The 15694-nt window shown below is 39.2% G+C and overlaps 1 protein-coding gene across 1 annotated transcript; it reads left to right on the top strand.

Moving 5' to 3' along the window:
* The first annotated feature begins 15139 nt into the window (after positions 1 to 15139).
* LOC110942626 lies at positions 15140 to 15442 on the top strand. Its single transcript, XM_022184401.1, has one exon. The coding sequence runs from the start codon at positions 15140 to 15142 to the stop codon at positions 15440 to 15442; it is 303 nt and encodes a 100-aa protein (XP_022040093.1).
* Positions 15443 to 15694: the final 252 nt, after the last annotated feature.

The raw sequence follows: 15694 nt of genomic DNA on the forward strand, positions 1-15694 counted from the left end.
GAACTGTTGGCGGATCAGGGGAAATCCTTGAAGATCCTCAGGAGCCTTCCTCTTCTTCCCCTTACTTCTAACAGGTGCTTTAGGAGCTGAAGCAGAGGGACTGGCAACAGAAGCCTTCTTTCGTGAAGACTTGACGTTGGCAAGTTCATCAATCCCGAACTTGGAGGCAGACTTAGCAGACTTAGCAGATTTCCCAGCGCCTACACAACCAAAATAAGATAAGTATTCTGACTAAATTAAAAATCTTACATAAAACTACTTTTTAAATAAGGATACTTACTTGACATTGTGGCAGATGCAGAGGATACTTCCTGTGAATCTTGGGTGGCAACTTGAAAACTTCTGGTTTCAGGGTCAAGCTTTCTGAAGGCTAGAACCCTCTCTCTTGCAGCAGGGGTCAACTCGAGATGAGCAACGGATATAGCTGCACACAAAATGCAAAGAAAGTGTTAGTGATCCTCAGTCTAAGGGACAAGTCTGATGATGATCCTTCAGGATCCTCTATCCTACCATGAGTAGCCCACTCCTTGGGCAGATCCTTCCCATTAGGGATGGTATCCCTCCTAACAAAGAAGAATCGTCGCTTCCAATTCGTGTCATTCTTGGTGACCTTAAGAATAGGGTGATCCTCTCCGTCTTTCCATTTGAACAGATATCGACAGGATCCAAACGTTGTGAGATTATATATCTCAGCCAGCTCCGTCATTCCTAAATCAATCCCATCTTGCTCAATGATCCTTTCCAGGGTATACAAAACCCTCCAGATCATCGGCATGGCTTGAATGTAAGATATGCCAGTCAAGGAAAAGAAAGATTGGGTGAAAGCCGGAAAGGGATACGTATAGCCTATGGTGAACGGAGTAACAGGAAAAGCTACCCAGGTGTTAGAGACAAAATCGCTTAAGGCAGTGGGAGTAAAAGATTTGAAGATAGCATCCGCCGGAAAACAATGACGAATTCTATCGATGTGAGCATCGGTGAAACAGCACCTCTCGGTGGAAGAATCTTTAATGATCCCTTGACCTTTCAAGGGGCTGTCCCTCTCGGGATCCTTGTGAGGGGAATTTCGGAGCAACATCCTCACAGCAGAATAAAACAGGGGAGCAGAAAAACAGAGCAAGAGAAGGAAAAATGAAAAAGAAAAGAGAATACCTGATCGATCTTCGCTAGAGATTATAAAGGGAAGTTAGCTCGAATTTAAATGCAGAGTGATCCCAACCCTATCTCCTATTTATAACCATGATTCGCAGGGATGTCACTTCAGTGACGTAATGATCACAACGGCTAGTCCGCTTATAACGGCTAGTTATCCGAGTAGTCCGTTGAAGATAAGATCAGAGCAAAATATAACTCGTCTATTTACAATAAACTCCTTATATTTTGGGGGCAATTGTTAGGGCTGGATTTTTATCATACGTGATCCTTATACGTGATCCTAACCAGTGATCCTTGTTTCTTTGGCAGACAGTGATCCTCAGCAGGACTTCAGGATCAGGATCATGGACCATTGAAAGGATCCTCATGCTAACAGTTACCTTCGTGTAATACAACATTATTTTGCAGGAACATCTGGCAGGATACGCTCTTAGCATCATAATCAAGGGACGCGTCTTCACAATTATAGTACGAGCTTAATCAAAGATAGACGTTGCACAGGATATGGAAACTTGGCTTGATTTAAGGGCGGCAATTTAGGCTAGATTGTCTTTTATTTCTAAAGGGGTAATGAGCTGATTATTAGTCTTTTTACCTAAAATAGGTCACCTACACTTGTATATATATCACTCTTCCTCATTCGGAAGAAAGGACGACACAACTTTCACACACTTAGACACTCGAAACTATAGTGATCCTTGTACTCAGCTCATTATCATCCAAAGTTGTAACTATATTTTTCTTATATTGAAGTTGGTGATCGGTAGTTGCCATCACCCGAGGTTTTTTATGCCGGAGATCATACATTGATCAAGGGCTTTTTCCTCGTATAAATCATTGTGTCTTTGCATATTTCTCATAGAAGTGATCCTTTACTTTTATAATTAACCAAGCATCATACCCCGTTTACATAAAGTTTGGTTACATTATCCTTGTGTGATTTTTGACCAAAACAGCTGCTACTCGGCCTGTCAACCGTTGAACATCCTTCATATTTGAAGGTGATTTGATATCCAAGATGGCTTTGATCTGCTCTGGGCTTGCCTCTATTCCTCTTTTGGTTACCATATATCCTAGAAACTTTCCTGCCCCCACTCCGAAATGGCGCTTTACAGGATTCAGCTTCATGTTGTACTGATCCAAGATATCAAATGCTCCCTTAATATCTTGGAGGTGATCCTCAGCTTTTTTAGATTTCACCACCATATCATCGATGTATACCTCCATTGTGTCCCCCAGCTTATCTTTGAACATCATGTTCACCAATCTCTGGTATGTTGCACCTGCATTTTTCAAACCGAAAGGCATAGCGGTATAGCAATAAATACCTGTTGGTGTCATGAAGGCAGTATCCTCCTGGTCCGAAGGCTCCATTTGAATCTGCTGAAATCCTGAGGATGCGTCCATGAATATTAACATCTCATGTCCGGCAGTAGCATCCACCATTGCATCAATATGAGGAAGAGGAAATGGGTCTTTAGGACAAGCCTTGTTCAAGTCCGTGTAATCTACACAGACTCTCCATTTCCCATTTTTCTTCTGTACCACGACTACATTTGCCAGCCATCTTGGGAATTTGACTTCTCTGATCATTTTGGACTTCAACAGTCTTTCAACCTCCTCTTGTATGATTGTATTTCGTTCGGGAGCAAACTTCCTTCTTTTTTGCTGAATAGGCTTGAACGACCTGTCAACTCAAAAGCTTGTGCGTAATAATGTCTTTGGTTATGCCTGTCATATCCTCATGCTTCCATGCAAATGTTGACATCCTGCATTTCAAAAAGTTAGTTAATTGTTCTTCAATATCCTGAGGGATATTGGTTCCTACGAGCACCGAGATATCCGGATTATCCTGATCCAGGATAACTTTCTTCACATCCTGCTCTGAGGCCTCCGCGATATCCTGGGCCCATATCTTTAATTGCTATGCTGGATTATGCTTGGTAGAGGATTTCATGGAGGATGAGTAACACTGCTTTGCTTCCTGCTGGTCACTGTCCACTTTGACAACCCCCCAAGGTGTAGGGATTTTAATGCACTGATGATAAGTTGATGGCACAGCTTTCATATCATGGATCCATGGCCTGCCCAATATAATATTATAGCAGTATAGGGAGTCCATCACACAGAAGCGTTGTATTGAATTGACCCCTACAACATATACTGGTAACTTTATTTCTCCCTACGGTATTCCTAGCTTCTCCACTGAAACCAACGAGCACAGTGGACTTTGAAGTAATATCCATCGGAGATACATTCATCCTTTTCAATGTTTCCAGCTGAACTATGTTGACAGAGCTACCATTGTCCACCAATATCCTGCGTACAAAATGGTTAGCAACATATAATGTTATTACAAGAGCGTCGTGGTGAGGATCCTGGACAGCATCCCTGTCATCACTATCAAAAGTGATCACTTTATCGGTTGTAAGGGTGGTCATCCTAGCTGGTTTGTCCCCCCTTTCAATCTTAGCTTCCTTTGCATGTCTCTTGGCCGCAGAATACGAAGTCCCACAAATGTCGAATCCCCCTGAAATAAAGTTGATTATCTTGGCATCCGTAGGGGGTGGTGCTGCTCGTTGAGGATCCTTCTCAGTATCCTGACCCTTGTTTTTCTTTCTTCCCAGGAGATAGCTTATTTCCTTCCTTAGAGCAATGCAATCCTCCGTAACATGTCCAAAATCTTCGTGGAAGGCACACCATTTGGACTTATCCTTCCAATCAGCCTTTTGTTGATTCTTCCGAGGCCACCGGGCTTTGTCTCCTAAACTCTGCATAGCATACATTAGTTCAGGTATATTAACAGAAAAACAATATTCAGATAACTCAGGATACTCCTCAGGATCCTCTTCTTCAACAACATTCACTTTCTTGCTATCATTTCTACCATACGACTTAGAGCGGTATGGTTTGTACGAGGATTCCGACTTCCTTTTAGTTGATTCATATGTTGAGGATGCATTCATCCTCTCTTGCATTTTCTTATCATCCTCCAGCCTGATATATCTCAGTGCCCTGTTACGAGCTTCATCCAGGTTTCTGCAGGGATTCATCACAAGATCCTGGTAAAATTGAGAATTTTTCTGCAATCCCATCTTGAAAGCCTGCACAGCTGTTGCAACATCAAGGTGCGGAATATCCAAGGATTCCCGGCTAAATTTATTCACATAATCTCTCAGGGATTCCTGAGGTCCTTGAGTTATCCTGTAAAGATCATTGGTTAACTTCTCAAAACTCCGGCTGCATGAAAATTGACTATTAAATAGATTAACTAAATGAGCAAAAGAAGTAATTGAATGAGGAGGAACGTTCAACAGCCATTTTAAGGCCGATCCTGTTAAGGTAGAGCCGAAACCCTTGCATAAGCATACTTCCTTAAGTTCCGGAGGGATAGGGTTGATTTCCATCCGTTCCCTATATTGGGCGATATCCTCCTTAGGATCCGTGGTTCCGTCATAGAGCTTCATGTTGGGAGTTTGAAATCTTTTTGGGATTTCAGCATCACAAATAGGATGCATAAACCGAGATATCCTGTGGCTATCCTAGGATACTTCAGGAATTGGCTGGACCACCCCAGGCACACTGGATATCATGTCCTTTAGCTTCTGAAGTTCCCTAGATAATGCCGATGTCACACCTGTATCCTGCAAAGATCCAACACTGTTAGTGGCAAGAGTATTATTATTATTAGATAGGTTACCAATCTGAGGATTTTGGCTATATCCTGAAGCATATCCTGAGTTCCTAATAGTTGACACTCTAACCGAAGAGGGTATCTCAGGAGTATGATTCTGGGAATGACTAGGTACAATATTTCCCCGATTATTCTCAGTGTAGACTTTAGAACTGAAGTTCAAAGCCCTGGGCTGCAAGGGAGTGACGATATTTTCAGTGGATCTACTCGAACCAGATTTTAAGAGTTGTATTTCCCTTAACAGCATTTGGTTTGTTTCCTGCTGCTGCCTCATTTGTTCCTGCACACTTCCAAATAAGGTTAGAATTTCATCATTAGAGGCCAAAACAGGACCGGATCCCTGAATATTGCGAGCGGGGATAACATCCTGAGCCACATGAATTTCGGTTCCTTGAGAAGAGGCTTGCGATCTGGGAGGAGGTGGTGGAAGCACCGAACCAATTGTCGCAGAGGTTGTAGCAGACATGGTGGAAGAGCTCATGTTTGATCTCGAGGCCATTGAAAACAATTTAGAAAAAATTCTTGACAATAGAAAACCGAGTAATGATTTTACTAAAGTTTTTAGCAAAAATAGCACCACTTGCCCCACGGTGGGCGCCAAATTGTTTTGGTCAAAAATTACCGAAGTAATTAAGTGATCAAATTAGTTAAGTGAGGTAGTGTGCTAGAAATGTGTGTTGAAAAATATATTAGCCAAGTTAATTACAAAAATAGTTTAAGGATACGGCTCAGGATATAGAGCTGTATCTATGATCAAACAATGAGCAAAAAAGTAAAGGTTGACACGTGATATACGAGGAAAGCCCTTGATCAATCTAGATCGCCAGCACAAAACCTCGGGAGCTGACAATCGCAGCTGCCTAGTTCTTCTATTGCTTCAAATATCAGGATACAGTGCAGGATGTGATGCGGATCAACTAGGTGTTACAAGGTAATTCGAATACAAGTGTTTGTGTATAGTGTTTGCAGTGAGCTAGAGAGCAAAAGTGTTCGAAAGTGTGTGAGTGAGATTTCGTGCCTTAATCTGATCCGCCCCCATCTATTTATAGTGAAATAAATGCAAGAAACTATCCTAAATAACCGGGGTCCGGCGAATATTCCCCACTCGAACGTTGTAGACCTGGTCTTTCGGGTTCAACGTCTCTCACATAACAGACATGCCCGAGTCTTGAGGAGAAGAAGTCCATCTGATCGTTAGTAACCCACAGCCTCTAACCTGCACGTGGTTAATTTAGTTAACACCAGGATATCGCCCAGGATATTAGCAGTATCCTAATCCAGTATCCTGATCACAAACAAACAATCAAAAGTAGGATATTAGTCAGGATATGTATGCTCAGAAAATGACCCATAACAATCATCATCTTCAACTGAAGGGGCAGGTGGTTTCTTTAGAATTTAGGAAGTGAAGGAGTTAAGTAGGTTGAGGAGAGGAAATGGAGTTTTAAAATGGTGGAGGAGAGAGACTACTGACAACTATTAATGAGGAGAGAGGGTGGGAAATGACATTTGAAGTATATGACCATAATACCCTTTGGGGTGTCATAATCTAATTGGTTGAGATTGGTTCTCGCGGTTCTTACAACTGGAGGTGGTTCTTATTCTAGCGGCTCCCTATATATATATATAGGGTTAGGTTCATTTGTGAACACTTCCCTATTTATGAACAAAACGAACAAATCCTGGTCATAGATCTTCTTAACTAAAACACAAGGGTAGGATTGTCTTTTAAAATTTATAGTTTTATATTTAATTTTCGTTTTTATTAATTATCGTAGTTATCAGATTAAGATAACCACCCATGCTTCATCTTTCGTAAATTGAAATTCAATTAATCAACAAAAAAAAAGTTGTGTCCATATTTTTCAGTTCGTTCTTCAGATCCTCATCAAAGTTCAGTTCGTTCTTCAGATCATCAACAAACAATTGTTCAACGAATTTGTTCCACTTAAGATCTATTAATTATGACAGATACGAACGATTAGCATGTTGTTTCAGCGAATTTGTTAATCATCAGAACTCTGAACGACCAGGAGAACATCATCAAGGTATAATTTTAAAGCAATTCTTTATACAAGTTTGTATCCAGCGTCGCTGTAACTTGAATATATAGCTGTATTATGGTTTATTTAGTTTTTATAATATTTAAGATTTATAATTTATGACAGATACGAACGACCAGCCTGATGTTGCAGCCAATTTGTTAATTCCTCATAGCACTAAACGAGCAGGAGAACATCCTCAAGTTATAATTTTAAAACAATTGTTTATACAAGTCTGTATCTAGTGTCTCTCTAACGTTAATTGGTCCGGGAGAGAAAGAAATTAAGAAGAGTAAAAAACCGAGAAGGAAATGCAATTTTTGCAAAAAAAACGAGTTAGGGATCATGATAAGAGGAATTGTCTGCTTAAAAAGGGTGAGCCGGTCAAGGACGACTCGTCAACTAACGAAGAAGACGAGATATACGATGAAGAAGAAACTGAAGAAGCTGGGTTCGATGATTTTGGAAGTGAAGAATAGTTCACGTAAAGCGTAACAACATTCAGTTTTTTTAGACATTCTGTTGGTTTATGTTTTAGATTAGATGTTTATGTAGGTTGTTTTCCTATGTTTTTTAACATATACAACTATAGTAATTGGGTTTTTAAGTTTTATCCAGTATCCATGCTTTGTTTTTTTGACAATATTCACGTGTCCTCTACTGACTCGTGATATATGCTGCAGGTTACATTTACATGTAGTCCAGTAGGTTATAATAGTATAGTTGCAGATGTGTATTCGGATTCCAGTAGGTTAGCATTTTAGAGGTGTACATGTGTATGTGTTGTACGTATTGCCAGCAGTAACTACATTTGAAGATGCCCTGTCAAAATGATTTTAAAAAACGATACACATTAACTAAGAAATCAGCAGTGTATGTTTTTGTGTCAACCATGTTTTAAGTTTATTTAAAATTTAGCATGCGTTAGTGTATCTGAAGACCCATTTTCAGCAACCATTGGAATCCGTTTGGATTTAAGGGTATGCACATTGATTTGGTATAACAAATATAGATTTAGTTCAGTAGTGTATAAGTTTATCAAGTATCCATCGTTGTTCATGGACAATGTACATGCGTTCTCTACTGAGTCGCAATATGGCATACGGGTTTCATTAAGCAAAAATCCAGTAGGATATAATGTTTTGACGTTACACATGTGTATTTGCATCGATTATTAGTCCAGTAGGTTATTATTTTACAGTAACACGTGCAGTTTTTCAAGTCAAAGCAAACCAAATAAAAATGTGAATGTTTAAGAATTGGGAAAATAAGGTTCCCATATTCTTTCAGGTCCATTAACTCCTGCCTTTCTTCCAACACAACCTCCAACGCGCTAGTAAACATCTCGAACCGTTTGTTGTCATCATAACTGGATCTTCTCAGCATTTCCTCAGGTGTTTGAAACACAAAAAAAATATATAAGATCTATTATCTAGTTATGTACAGAACCCGTTAACTAAATGAAATAATGTTCTTACAAAAAGGCGGGTGTGACAAAACATGCTTAGCATTGTAAACTCTCGTCTTTTCACTTCCTCATGATTAAGCATAGAAGCCCAACAGTCTATGATCGCAGAACTCAGCCAAACTTTTGGTAGCAGATCCAATACACAAAAGTGCATCAGATGGGTACCATAGCTAGTACAGCATATATCATTCCTGTACACAAGTGTTTCCATCCAAACATTACAATATATATATGCCATTGAATTATATCAACCCTTATATGTTTGAGTTACACACTTACCCCAAGTTCTTCGCATTTTGATCTTTAAAAGTCACCTAAAACAAACCAATAGGAAAACCAACTCATAAAGTATTAGAAACAAAGAGGTTCAAGCATTAACTATAAGAGAAACTAGTACACAATAGTATGAAAACAAAAAGAATGTATTGCATTAACTACATATATGTACTTATCGGTCTGCCCTATATCTATACACATGTGTATTCCATCGCTTACACATTTGTATTAGTATAACAGTTAAGTTAACAAGTTATATGATTTTAAACAACCTCAGTTCAAATCCCTTTTTTCAAAACAATAAAATCGATAGAGCGTAAACAACGAAATCTAGGATTTGTGTATTCCATCACCAACATATATCCTATGTACCTAACAATCTGCACAATTTTTATACACATGTGTACAGTTATCACTTACACATGTGTATTATTATAACACTTATCACAATCTACAACATCAGGCTAATCGTTCGTATCTGTTATAAATTATAAATCTTAAATATTATAAAAACTAAACAAACCATAATACAATTATATATTCAAGCCCTAGCTTTTGATTAAAAGGATTCGAAACATTAGGGAAAAACAATTTATTATCATTCAGCAGGAAAACTATAATCTGCCAAAAATCTGAACAAATAATAGCAATACACTACAAAAACGGAAGAACTACACTACCAAAGGGCTGATTATACAAACCCAACTAAACCCTAGATTTTGAGATGAGAAAATTCGTGTGTATAAACACGGACTATACATAATCATTTAATGAATACTACACTATGTAAGGATACCTTGATTTAAGGATCCTTCTTGATGTTAATCCTTTGCAGAAATCGCCGTTGATGGAAAGAGAGGATGGAGTCGATTGCTTTTTTTGGGTTTGTAAGATATGATATAGAGGTAGTTTTGTTTGGATGAGATTTGAGAGAAAAAGAATTACAAGATTTCCCTTATTCGGTTATTTTAAATCAATTTATAGTTTTAATTAATTTAAAAACCATTTAAATCCTATAACCAAGATCTCATCATCCAAAGGCCAGGATTTGTTCGTTTTTGTACACAATTTAAACATTGTTCACTCTTTATCCCTACCCTATATATATATATATATAGAGAGAGAGAGACAGAGAGAGAGGGAGAGAAATAATGTATTTTGTTCTTAGCTGAAAAATACATAACAAACAACTGGATAAAAATAGAAACAATTCATCTTCCAAATCTTCACTGTCACCGGTCTCTTTATTCTTTGAAACATTTTCACTGGAGGTTTGACTTTGCATTGATTCATGTTGTTTTTTGTTGTTGAAGTAACTTTTTGTGGCCCTTTGGAAGCACAAAATGATGTAAGTTTTTTGTTTGAAGTTCATCTTTATCTTCATCAGTGTCATCCGTCTTTTCATGCCATTCAAATATTCATCAAGAACAAAACATAGAAAATGACATAAGTCTGACATCAGCATCTTTTTCTTGAATATTTGTCCATCTCATGCAGCAAAATGTTATTGAGTTACACCCCTTAGCTAACAATGCATTCTGCGACACTTCGCGTAGAACAATATTGAATATACAAGAAACGATGTTTGCCATTTTTGGCGTTTTTACTAAGAAAATAGTGTATCTAAAAGAAACGTCGATTGGAATCTTTGATGTTTGGGGTTTTTGGCATTTTCTAAGATGATTGGTATATAGTAAAATATGGAGTTTTGGGTTTGGTGTGTTTGATGTTTAGGTTTTTTGGCGTTCTAAGATGAATGGTATATAGTAAAATATGGCGTTTTAGGTTCAGTGTATTTAATGGAAGGTCTGAGACGTTGTTTATATAGGATGTTTTTGGCGTGTATTTTAGGCAGGATTCTGTTATAATAAATGATATTAATTAAGTTCATTCGTTTCAGTTACTGTTTGTTCTGCTTTATCGTTCAAAATCAAAGTTTGGCATTTTATATTTAATGGCGTTTATTTTTTTTAGGAGGGAATTTCTTATAATAAATATTAATAATTGAATTTCAGTTACTATGTTGTTTCATCTTCCTATAATCTCCAACACGTGTTATCACTAATTTTTGGCGTTCTATATTAATGGCGTTTTATTTTGTTTTGAATGGCGTGTTATCATTTAGTTGGCGTTTTGAATTTGAGCGGTAAAAGACCCTTTAACCCTTAATGAAGTGCGTTCACTTAATAGAATTGGTGTTATTTATTAAAACGTCACCGCGCCAATCTAGTCCATAGCTTGTTTTTATCGGACGATCCATAATCGTTCTCGCTATTCTCACACTTTTCACCATTTTCCCTAAATCCTGACCCTATATATATGATATTCGCTAATTTACACATATTTTAGTCCCCCATTTTATCCCCATTCTATGCGTTTTCGGCCGTAAAACCGTCATTCGGATACTTAATCATGTATACATTTGTTTACAGGCCTAAAACAGCATACCAGACAAGATGATAGTGAAAACGAGGACTTTCCGGACGAAACGACAAAGCTGCGAACATTCTGTTGAAATTCTGACTTGGGCAAGTGGAACGGTCGTGCCACCAAGTGAATGACCGTGCATCTCCGACAAATGCTGTCCAGCCCGGCAGTGAACGAGGGTGCGACCCTGAGTGCAAGCATATCCCGGTAATGAACGAGCGTGCGGTTGGTTGCACCCCGTGCGGATTCGATGATCAGCCCAAGCCCGGCAATGCACCACCAGTTCATGAGTCCGTGCAATAAGAACCCGCGAATGCACGATCGTGCCTCCAACAGAACGGTCGTGCGTGATCGAAGACCAGTCAACTCTGCTGATGTCTGCTGATGTCATGAACAGTAACTCAAATAATTCAAAAAGTGAACGGTCGTGCCATAAAGCACACGACCGTGCGAGATTGAAAAAATATAAAAAACTTGCAGAAACATTCTGTTCGTAACTCTGGATATTTTGCGATTCTGGCGATTTTCAGGCTCCGGAGGCATCCGCTTTCACCCGGATTCAAGCCACATTGTGCCGATTAGCTTCGTTATCTTCCAGATTCTTAATCTAGTGCTTGTTTATGGTTTGGTTTTCTAATCTTTCCAGAATTTTGTTAATCTTCCAAGCATTTAGATTAATATTTATGTATTATTGTAGCCTTTGGGAAAAAACACAACAATCTCTTGCTTGATTATAACCATTAGTATGTTAATCTTTGTTTGTAATGACACTTGGAAGTATTTTCTATGTTAATCTTTGATGATTAGTTTGCAACCTTGTTATTGTTGTTGATTTCTTGATTATAAGTAATTGTGTTGGATGATTGGTATATGGTTAGTTGAGACAGGTGAAAAATGAAGCTTAATTAATCATGTATTAGTAAACTTTAAACTTGATTAACTAGTTTCGCTTGATTAAAATGTTTGCACCATGATACTAGAAATGGTTAGTGGTTTAATAAAATGTAATTATTGTTAATCAAGAAAGCTTTCCGTCACGTAAGAACCTTAACGGGTCAAATGGTGTTGTTATGAATTCTTGCCATGATTTGTTAGCTTAGTTAGTAGTTTAGGTCAAAATTGCTATCTTGGTGAATTTATGTGCAAGATTTGTAAAATGAACTTGGTTGTGATTTAATCTAGTTTATGCTTGTCTCGGTGGTTGCATTGTGTTTATCGGTGTCACTTTCCTTGATTAAGTGAGGTTAGAAAACTCCTAACGGATGACTAACTTATTTTTAAGAGATTTTCATAGACATTTATCAATTGCACGTTAAAGAACAATTTTAGGTGGTTAAAGTGTGTTTATCGTTTTAGCTTTCCGAATGATTGTCATGTTAGGATTCCCGAAAGGGATATTAATTGTCTTGAAAATGAAGAATTGATCGAATGCTTCTAGTGCCAAAACCGACTTAGTTGACATGCTTTGGTTGTGTATAAAGCAAGGCTATATACTTATTTTCTTATTTGGAGTCTAATATGTTTGATCATTCTTTGTTTATGCTTACTTTAGTTTAATTAAATCACACAACTTATCTTCCTACCGGTAATTTAATGATAAAGGTCTAGTATTATTTCTCCGCCCACTTCCTTGGATCGATACTTGGTTCTTACCGATGCTTTACTACATATATGACGGGGTACACTTGCCCTTTCGTGTGTGTTTTAATGTTGAAGTATAAATCACTTTTACAAATTTAAAACCGAATCGTGTGTTAGATTCATTGCAAAAACATGTATATACGCGCACACGTCAAGTTTTTAGCGCCGTTGCCGGGGATGTGGTGAGCCTTAGGAACGACCCGAGTCATTGTTTTATCGGTGTATATACTTGTGAATATTTGTTTATGTTTGTGAATATTTTCTTAATTATTTATTTTGTTTATTTATTTGTTAATATTTCTTGATTTTGATTCATTTTATTTGTTTTCGAGATTATTTTGTACACTTGTACATTTTTGTTCCATTTATTTGTTCTAATCCGGATTTATTTATTCATGTATTCTTTGAATTTTCGGCTCCGAAAAATTATTTTCATACTAGCCGATTCGATTATTTTAATTCATTATGATTTTTATAAAATTTCAGGCCCATTTATGAATTGTTATAAAATTTCCAGCCCACTTTTATATATATTCTGTTTCTTTTCAGCAAAAAAAAACAATATTATTATATTAATAAAATATTCATTGTGTCAAATTTTCGTTTTCAGGTTGATGTCCTCAACTCCCGCGCCCGCTGTTCTGAGCCGGCTGACGAACCAGCGCATAATCTTAGGAGAAGTAGGAGGCTGCGAGAAAGGTCACGTGTCATTGCACAACGAATTGCAAACGCGATTGACGAACCGGTGATACTTTCTGAAGACGAAAATTCAGCCGACGAAGGACACATCATCATGGCGGACGATGAGTAACCTTTAAATGAATCAAATCAGCCCGAACGTGAAGGCCTGCAGCCGAGTATTATTAGACCTACTATAGATGCACCTACTTTTGAAATTAAATCTAGTATTATTAATATGGTGCAGAATTCGGTGCAGTTTGACGGACGTGAGCATGAGGATCCCGGATGACATATCGCTTCTTTTCTCGAGGTTTGTTCGACATTCAAGATTCGGGATGTTTTGGAGGATGCTCTTAGGTTGAGGTTGTTTCCATTCTCATTGCGGGACAAAGCCAGAGCTTGGCTTATGTCGCTTCCAGCTGGGTCCATCAGGACCTGGAATGAGCTGGCGGAGCTATTCATGCAGAAATACTTCCCGCCTGAGAAAACAACCAAGTTAAGAAACCGGATTGCGACTTTTCGCCAAGACGAGGGAGAGTCGTTGCACGCGGCTTGGGAGAGATTTAAAGACTTGTTACTTGATGTTCCACATCATGGCTTCTCCAAAAGACAGATGGTCTTGACGTTTTATCAAGGGCTTAATTACGACACGTAGGAGAGATTAGATATGAATGCAGGAGGCGATCTAGGAACATTGACGCCGAACGAAGCATATGATATCATAGAAAAAGCTGCGTTGAAGTCTGGCTCGCGTCGAGCAGGAGATTGAGGCCGGACATCATCATCATCTTCTCGCCCAGGAGTTCATGCTGTGGACGACTACACAGCCATTACTGCACAGATCTCGGCTCTTTCAGCGAAATTCGACAAGTCCCAGACAGCTGCACAGGCTAGCTCAGGGTGTGACCAGTGCGGAGTGTCACACGAGCCTGGTGCATGCTTTCAGGGAGTTGTATATGAGGGTCAAGAAGAAGGAGTTGTATATGAGGGTCAAGAAGAAGTAGATTTCGTGAGTAATCAAGTGAGGCCACAGAACAATCCCTACAGCAACACATACAACCCCGGATGGAGAAATCACCCAAATTTTGGGTGGCGAGAGAATACGGGTAATCAAAACCCGTTAGGATTTGCCCAGCGCGCTCCAGTGCTGCAGCAGGCTCAAGGTCAGCAATTCCAGCCTTATAATCAATCTTTCCAGCCCCGTCCATACTCGTACCAGAATCAGGGTGCAGGGAGTAGTTCCCAGCAACAAGCCCCTCAATCAGGTTCTAAGCTGGAGGAAATGATAGCTCAGCTTCTTTCTAGCTCCACGGGTACAAACCAATTGGCTAAAAAACGATACCAACAAAGCGAAGATCGTTTTCTAGCTAACGAGGGAGAAATGAGGAGTCAGAAAGCCTCGATTCAGAATATCGAGAATCAGGTTGGTCAGCTGGCAAAGATGATGTTGGAGAGACCCCCAGGTGGTCTTCCGGGCAATACAGAGCCAAATCCGCGTGGGCATGTAAATGCGATTATGACCAGGAGTGGCAAGACTACAGGACCTACCATATCGGACCCACAACCGATCACTGAAAAGGTCCCGACTGACACACCGGACGAGGTGCAAGATAGGCTGCGCCCAGCAAGTACAGCACAAGTCCAGGAGCCAGTCAAGGATTACACTCCTCCAGTACCATATCCAGGCCGGCTGAAGAAACAGAAGAACGAAGAACAATACGGTAAGTTCCTTGAAATGTTTAAGCCTTGGCCCAGATGCCGAAGTATGCAAAGTTCTTAAAGGACATCCTGTCGAATAAGCAGAAGCTTGAGGATATGTCCTGTGTGGTGATGAACGAAAGCTGCTCTGCCATTCCTCAAAATCATCTACCCACAAAAATGGGAGATCTTGCCAGTTTCACGCTTCCTTGTTTAATCGGAAATATGTCTGTTAGCCATGCATTGGCTGATTTGGGAGCGAGTATAAACCTTATGCCCTATAAGGTTTTTACAAAGTTGGATCTAGGTGAGCCGTCGCCTACTCGTATGAGCATTCGACTTGCAGACCGTTCTATCTAGTATCCACGTGGATTTGTGGAGAATATGCTTGTTAAGATTGACAAGTTTGTGTTTCCCGTGGATTTTATTATCCTGGATATGGATGAGGACTCTAGGGTGCCTTTGATTCTTGGACGTTCGTTCTTGAATACTGCTCGGACCATTGTAGATGTAGCTGCAGGGCAGATTACACTCCGAGTGAATGATGAGCATGTGACCTTTGATATCAAGCGGTCAATGCAGCACCCGCAGAGTCAGGATGAAGCTCTATAC

Source organism: Helianthus annuus, chromosome 2 (assembly GCF_002127325.2).
Source record: "Helianthus annuus cultivar XRQ/B chromosome 2, HanXRQr2.0-SUNRISE, whole genome shotgun sequence".
Taxonomy (NCBI): domain Eukaryota; kingdom Viridiplantae; phylum Streptophyta; class Magnoliopsida; order Asterales; family Asteraceae; genus Helianthus; species Helianthus annuus.